The sequence below is a fragment of the Pteronotus mesoamericanus genome, unplaced genomic scaffold, assembly GCF_021234165.1.
Source record: "Pteronotus mesoamericanus isolate MK-2021 breed Mesoamerican mustached bat unplaced genomic scaffold, CSHL_Meso_final contig_56, whole genome shotgun sequence".
Taxonomy (NCBI): domain Eukaryota; kingdom Metazoa; phylum Chordata; class Mammalia; order Chiroptera; family Mormoopidae; genus Pteronotus; species Pteronotus mesoamericanus.
In genome coordinates this window covers 27,595,721-27,604,362 of record NW_026555201.1, presented here as the reverse complement: position 1 = coordinate 27,604,362, position 8,642 = coordinate 27,595,721, and the positions used below count along the sequence as shown (strand labels likewise).

Below are 8,642 nucleotides of genomic sequence, written 5' to 3'. Positions count from 1 at the left end.
AATCATTTAAAATCAAAGGACAAATAAAGATCTTCCTAGATAAGAAAAATCTACAAGAGTTCACCACCACCAAACCAGTATTACAAAAAGAATGTTGAAGGAACTCCTTTAAAAAGAAAAAGGGAAGTATCATAAAGAAAAATATTCCACTAACAAAAGCAAACACATAATAAAAACAGTAGATCAACCAACACTAAAATTAGTAAAAATGTTAAAAGGCAAAAATAGGAAGATTATGTGTAATTACAACAATAAATCAAAGGATACACACAAAAACAAATACAAATATGAAAAGAGTAAAAAAGTAATGACAAAAACAAACATGAAGGTGATCAGTAATAATAGTGATTTTATAATGCGTTTGAACTTAAGCAACCATCAACTTAAAATAGAATGCTGTAGACATATCTTGGTGTATATGAAGCACATGGTAATCACAAACCAAAAATCTACAAGGGAGATATAAGAAATAAAGAAAAAAGAATCTAAACACAACACTACAGGAAGCCATCAATATAAGAGAGAAGAGAGCTAGCAAATTAGAAAGGAATAAAGAACTTCCAAAATAATCATAAGACAATTAAGAAAATGGCAATAATTACATACCAATCAATAATTTAAATTTAAATAGAGTAAATGCTTCAATTCAAATAAGAGTAAATTAAGAAGTAGTACATGTATGCAATAAAATATTACTTCTCATAAAGAAGAATGCAATCTTATCACTTGCAACAACATGTATGAACCTAGAGGGTATTATATTAAGTGAAATAAGACAGAGAAAGTCAAATGTCATATGATTTCACTTCTATGTAGAATCTTAAAAAAAATGAGCAAACAAAACAGAAACATGCTCATAGATATGGAGAACAAACTGATAGTTGCTAGATTGAAAGGGGGTAAGAGGATTGGGTGAATAAGGTAAAGGGATTAAAAAGTGCAAATCAGCAGTTGCAAAATAATCATGGGGATATAAAGAACAGTTTAGGGAATATAGTCAATAACACTGTAATAACTACATATGGTGTTGGGTGGGTACAAGACTCATTGAGGGGGATCACTTTGTAAGTTATATAAATGTCTAATCACTATTCTGTTCACCTGAAACTAATATAATATTGAATGTCAACTGTAGTTGAAAATTTTTAAAAATTGAAAATCTCCAATTATCATGTCATATACCTTAAACATAAACAGTATTTATTTTAAAGGTAAATAAATAAACTAAAGAACCTGCTGAAGGCAGATTCTCTGCATGAATAAATTCAGAGTTGGAGAAAATCTTCCTTGGGAGGTCAATATCACAAGCTTAAGCAACTCTATTGCAAGTGGTAATGGGAAAAGCCAGCCATGAGGACATTGGAATCAACTTAACTGCTCTCAAGGGTGAGTTTATCTTTCATTAGGCAGAGTCCAGCCTTAAAGCAGCTAGGATGCCATAAAACAAGTGGGATAAAGAAAAATGGAACATAAGAAGCCTTGGATATTATGGATTAGAGAGGAAGGCATTTTGAATTGGATGTGCAGGCTGCTATCAGTAAAAATTCTAAGCATTGCAAGAGGGCCATAATAGCTCAGATGCACAGTTGAAGAGGTAAGTCCATAAACATGAATGGCTTTCCTATGCTAAGTCCCCTACACTTAGGTACTCAATCTAGTAAATGCATAGCCCCCAAATTAATCACTTGCTGGGAGAGCTATCCTGTTTAAATTTAAATTAATGATTTGTAAACACTGAACATCTGCAATAAACTTATTAGCATTCTGATGAGCTTAAGACCAAGTTTTTCTGTATACTTTCCTTACCTCAGATACTGAGGTTTGTCTATAATCTTTGACATTACCAACTAGTTAAGTTTTAGGAGCTTAATTTTTCCTGGGATAACTGCTTTAGGAGTTACCATTTTTTTTTCCTGTGTCTTAAAGGTATGGTTCTGGTGCTAGGATAATATAATGTGTCCTATTAATCCTTTGTATGATTTAATAAGTGAGGTGAATTACTGAAATTATCGAAATTTTCAGCTTTTGGAGGGATTAAGTTATTTCCTATGAGTTCAGCCGAGGATGCAACTAAGAACCACTTTATAGCCGAGACTGAGCAGAATGAGAAATTAGGGTAAGTTTTACACTCTCCCTTTTCACTTTAACTTAAATCACAATGGAAAAACAATTTGATTTTTGACTTTGATATTAGTGACCTTGAACATCTGAGAAGATTAATCTTTGAATTTTAGTTTCTCATGAGCCATCTTGGACAATGACACTGGACAAAATTCGTGATATGAAATAGAATGAAGAATATATTTCAGCCTTGGAATGCAGTGGTCTTGGAGTTAATGTAACTAATTCACTGCTCTGAATGGTCAGACCTATTTGAGAGGATATTCTAAATTAGGTTTTTTATCCTGTTTCCTTCACTGTAGGTGGTTCCAAGAAGAACTCATAGGAGTAAATGGTTGATATTAGGAGAGAGGCTTGGTACAGGTAAGAAAATGACCACCCTAACACAATAAAGCTGTCCTCCCTGTTTGATTACACATTTAACGTTAGACCTAATAGGTTAAGAGAAAAACTGGAAATTGTTATGAAAAATGTTTTTTCCCCTCTAGATGCTTGTTTCCACCCACCTTCACTCACTACTCCCACAGTGAAGAGTGAAATCACTGATTGGTGATTTGGGATGTGGGACTGAGTGTGCACACTTCTAGGGTGCTGGCATGGCACCCAGTTGACCTCAGTTTTGTCTCATCTTAGCAGTTAAGGTCTTGTTTCTATGGGTAAAGTTTATATGGGTGCAGCACTGACTGTGGGTGAATGTCAGTTTAATTCTGGCATTGAAACCAACCTCTCTGCAGATATAAGCTTTGTTCCCTGGTATGAAACTCATATATTGTAATGGTGGCATTTTGGCTCTTTAACTGCCAATTCTAGTCCTGGGGGGATATACTTCACACTCCTGATATTTCCTTCCATGTGGAATAATCTACATTTTTATAACATTCTTGACCTTTCTGTATTTCCTTCACATACTATTTGGAGAAGTGAAACAAATGTATGTTATTGGTTGTTTTAGAAAAAGGATGGGCATGGCTTCGTTTTTTTCTGCCATTTTGGAATAAGTCTGACAATTGTTCTTGGTCATATCATGAACTTAAGGGTAAAGGCTCTGCTTCTACAGGAAATGCCCATCCAGCTTCAACTTACACTAAGTGAATCTGTATTACTTGAGAATATTCAATTCTGCCTCAGAGAATATAGAAATACAAATGGGATGGGTGAAACACACAGGATGCATTTAAGTATAGTCAAATTAGTTAATCTATAAGATATGATAGACATCGATAAAGTAAGTAGAGCATATGAGTGCTGAAAACAAGTAGAAAGGAAAAAAAGCACCAAAAGATATATATAGCAATATTTTTTTAAATATACACAAGGTACTGCAGCACCTAATATTGATGATATACATGAAGTAACACTCAATAGTCATGAGGATTTAAATTGGCTACCCATTGATAACATCCATTCTTGCCCCACAGGTTCTCTGTCCAGGAAGTGTAGATAAAATCCATACTTTCTCATTAGCTTAATTGCCTCTGGGTCTCTTGAATGAAGCAAGAATTGTATAGATTCAGCCATCTTTTGTCTGGGGACCCCTTTGAACTGTGGCCTTTACAACCACATTAGCAGAGAGGGGTGATCCAAGAGAGAGAAAAGATTCAGGTTGTGTTGTCCTTCCATCCTGCTTGCATTCCAGCCTAACTGTATTAACCCAGCCCAACTCTTTCCCCTTGCTGTGTGTTTTATTCAATTTAATAAATTACATGACTTGAGCATCTTAACTTGGCTTGTGAACCTTTCTGTTTCATAGTCTCTAGGCTCATGCTCCTGGTGGTACACTTATAGGCTACCATTGTATTAAGGTAATTTCCCACATGATTAAATGGATCCTCAATTGGTTCAATACTCTGTTAGAGAAGAGGGTGTTATTTACTACATTTTTATACCTCAACATCCATCAACAGAGAAATGGTACAGTGTGATTTATACCCATAATGGGACTTATGAAGTTATGAAAATGACTAAAACATATTCATATGTAACAATAAGGATAAATGCCAAAAATGCAACACTGGGTGTAAAAAAATTAATTATAAAAGGATGCACACATGAGATAAACATATGTAAATGATAAAAACGTGTAAGTGACTACCATAATTGTTACTCAGAACCCAGCCTACTCTTCTTTCTTCTAATAAAAGCATAGACTCTCATCCGAGATTCAACAGAGTATATGAAAGATGGTCATGTTGCTAGACATTTTTCCAGCTTTCCCTCGAAGCTAAGTGCAGACATGAGACAAATTCAGCTCAAGGTGTGTAAGCAGAATTAGGTATGCAACTTTAGTGTTGTGTCCTTCAATGTTTAAGTGTGCTTCACACCCTCCACTACTTCTCTTTCCCTGGAGAGGTATTTGATGGCTGGAATTCAGAAAGACCAACTTCTGCATGAGGACACCCAACTCAATGATGCAGCGCCAAGAGAAGAAAATTAGGTCCCGGGTGACCCTGTGCACAAAAGATCATCTTCCTCAAATTGTTAGTCTATCACTGGATTCCTCACTTGAGCCACTGCATTTTATAGCCATGATATTTTGGAGTTTCTTTGTTATAGGAGCTTAATAGGTATCCTAATGAATATGACACAAAATAATACATTTATTTTTAAATACATACGCAATAAGGCAGCTTCAACCTGAGTCTCCGCTGGTCGCCTTCCTCCTGAGTGTTGGCTTCTCACCTTCCTCCCTGAACAGCATGAGCTTCAGCACACGCTCCAGCTTCTCCACGAGCTACTGGACCCTGGGCTCCCTGCAGTCGCCCAGCCACCGGGTCTGGCCAGTCAGCAGCGTGGCCATCGTCTATGCAAGCACCTGGGGCTTGGGCTCCCGGATCTTGGTGTCCCACTCCACCAGCGTGCGAGGCGGCTGGGGATCCAGAGGCCTGGCTCCAGGGATGGCGGGCGGTCTGGAGGGCATAGGGGGCATCCAGAGAGAGAAGGAAATCATGCAATGCCTGAATGACCTCTTGGCCTCCTTCCTGGAGAGGGTGAGAAGCCCAGAGGTTGATAATTGGAGACTGGAGATCAAAATCCGGGAACACCTAGAGAAGAAGGGGCCCCAAGTCAAAGACTGGGGAAATTATTTCAAGACCATTGAAGACCTGAGAGCTCAGATCTTTGCACATTCTGTGAACATTGCCCACATCGTTCTGCAGATTGGCAATGCCCGTCTTGCTGCTGATGACTTCAGAGTCAAATACAAGACAGAGCTGGCCATGTGCCAGTCTGTGAAGAATGACATCAGTGGGCTCCGAAAGGTCACTGATGACACCGATATCACTTGCATGCAGCTGGAGACAGAGATAGAGGCTCTCAAGGAGGAGCTGCTCTTCATGAAGAAGAATAAGGAGGAGGAAGTAAATGGTATACAAAATCAGATTGCCAACTCTGGGTTGACCATGGTGTTGGATGCCCCCAAATCTCAGGACCTGGGCAAAATCATGGCAGAACTCTGGGTCCAGTATGAAGAGCTGGCTCAAAAGAACCGAGAGGAGCTAGACAAGTACTGGTCCCATCAAATTAAATAGAGCACCACAGTGGTCACCACACAGACCACTGAGATAGCCGCTGCTGAGACAACACTCATAGAGCTGCGACGTTCGGTCCAGTCCTTGGAGACTGACCTGGACTCAGTGAGAAATCTAAAGGTCAGTTTGGAGAACAGCCTGAGGGAGGTGGAGATGTGCTATGCCATGCAGATGGACCAACTCAATGGGATCTTGCTGCACCTGGAGGCAGAGCTGACTCAGACCTGGGCTGAGGGGCAGCTCCAGGCCCAAGAGTATGAGGCCCTGCTGAACATCAAGGTCAAGCTGGAGGCTGAGATTGCCACCTACCGCAACCTACTGGAAAAAGGGGAGGACTTCAATCTTTTTGACACCCTGGACAAGAGCCACTTCTTGGAAACCATCCAAAAGACCATGACCCACAAGACTGTGAACTGCAAAGTGGTGTCTGAGGTCAACAACACCAAAGTTTTGAGGCATTAAAGGCAGCAAAAGTGGGGCATCCCTTGGCAAGGCAGGATGCCAATAAAAAGTTCAGAGTTCATTAAACATTCCTTCACATCTTCAAAAAAATAAATAAATACATATACAATAAAATATAAATTAGCTATGAGGTGACATATACTAACTTTAAGATAATGGTTAACTGTGGGGAAGAATAGAGAAGAAAAGATGGAATGGTGCAGAGGTAAATGCACTGTAACTAGTAAAATGAATTGTCAGTCACAGGAATCCAGACTCATTATTTCTGCTTTTCTCACTCACTATGTATCAGTTTTTTCCTCAAGGTCTCAAGAAATTCAGCCATCACATTCTTATTCCAAGCAGAAAACAAATGAAAGTGGGAAAGAAAAGAAAAAGAGGTTCATGACAAATTAGGCTCACTTCACTAAAATATTAGGTAAGTCTTCCACAAAAACTTTACCTCTCTATTTTTCCCCCACTTTATTTTATGCTCTGTGCTGTAGCCAAAGCAATCTGGTATTTTATGTAAAATGTCCTACCTTTCGAGATTTAGTTCAGGCCTTAAATCTACACACGTTCTTTCATGCTCTGGCTATTAATTTCTCTGTCTATATCTCCTGTCCCTTCCTGCATGCAAATGATGCAGACAAATCAAATACTTTTAGTTCTTAAAAATTTCTCTGCTTTTCTTGTCTCTCTGCCTTGGCAACTTCACCTCCCTCTATTTGGAACATTTTTTTCCTCACTTAGCTAACTTGTTTTTTTCTTGTAAGTCTATCTACTGTATGACCCTTGGACTCTGAAAAGTATTCCTGACTCTTGTTCTGAACCAGAAATGTTATGACTAATCTTTGGAGACAATCTATATGTAGTTATAATATATTACACTTATTATATGTATTAAAGTTGCTTATTTAATTGTCCATATTCTTTACCAGATACCAATGCTTTAAGGGCAGAAATTTTTCTCATATCTCTAGTGTTTAGTAAGCAAGAATTGCTTAATAAATAGGGTAACCATATAACAGGTGTAAGGTGGGCAAAGTAGAACTTATGATCCTTCTATCAACAAAAGTTTGGCTAATATATACATACCACTGATTTGGTATGTATATGTTATCAGAGTATGTATACCATTGCATTAGAATTTTTTAAAATTTGGCTTCTTAACTAGACTTTTAGTTACTTAATAACTTCAGCATCCATAGTTCATGGCACATTGTAAGTGCTTCATAAATGTTGAAAAAAATGAGCAAGAACATGCTATCACTTACTACCTCGGACAAAGCATTCACCCTTTATATGTTGCAGAGAATTGGTAGAGATTGATTCAAATAAGAAAAAGAGCACTTTCAGTAGAGTATAGAAGAAAACACTTTCACAGAAAAGGGAGTATGACCATGGTGTTTTCCACCATTAACTTTTACTCGTAAGGCTGTCTTTCTGAGACGGATATTTTTTTCTTACCTATTTAAATATTTGTGATATTTCACAGTCTTCAAAGTCCATCATAAGTACTTCATCCCCCAGGAATTCTGTGTTGGCTATTCATACCAAAGAATGTGCTGAGATGCATGTACACGCACACACACACACACACAAACGTGAAACGTGGAACATCTTTAATTTGAATAGGCGATCAGAAATGCTAGAATTACTTTATTCCCAAACATTTCTTGGCTACAAGTTCAGTGTAGTCAATTCATCTTCAAGGAAATATTTTTTAGTCCTCTTTCTTCTTTCTTTCTGTATTGTTTTTATATTAATCACCTCTGAGAAGATCATTTTTCTTCTTGTGTGGGAGTCTTCTGCCCACAGGAAAATTTGTACTAAAATTAAGAAATACTTTGATTGAGTGATGAAAAGCAAATGCTTAAGTAATTTGCAGCAATCTTTGTTTAAGCTTTGAATTTAAAACAATTACTTCCAGACATAACTCATTACCTACTTGCTGTTCCAAGTTTCCAAGGCATAATTAAATTTATTTAAAAACTATGAACTTGTTGGTACACATTTGTTCCTAGACACACATAATCAGAGAAGGGTGTCAACATTCAGTTGTGGCCTGAGGAATGCAGGCCTCTGGTGATTGGGTTCCTGAGATGTTTAGGTTTGTGAATAGAAAGATGGAGAGCTTAGTCCTGGTAAAAATTCCAACTTTTTATCTACTTGTTCAACAATAATTCCATTGGAGAAGTTTCAATGCACACATTCAGACCAAAATAAGTACATAACACCTACTCCTTTTCCACAGGTTCAAAAACCAGTCAGAAACAGGACAAATCTCTACTGAAATTCTTTAGAAAGACTGAGGTATACTGTTCTCATTTTTTAGCATACTGGTTACAGCTTGTCTTTGCAGAAAGAATCACACTTTTCTGAACTACACCAAAGGAAACCAAGCTAATTATTTTATGTTGCATGTACACAGCCAAAGAAAATTTAACCTAAGAGTGGCATCATGTAAGAGACTATGATTTAGCACCTAAAAAACAAGAAAACTTGAGTAATTAATTTACTTCTTTTCACAGTCTTGTTTTTATTAACAGT

At 37.5% G+C, this 8,642-nt stretch overlaps 1 protein-coding gene across 1 annotated transcript; it reads left to right on the top strand.

The window, feature by feature from the left end:
- Positions 1–4,817: 4,817 nt before the first annotated feature.
- On the top strand, positions 4,818–6,110 carry LOC129075722 (keratin, type I cytoskeletal 18-like). Its single transcript, XM_054579844.1, is given in 1 exon segment — positions 4,818–6,110. A coding segment is annotated over 1 exon segment (1,293 nt).
- Positions 6,111–8,642: the final 2,532 nt, after the last annotated feature.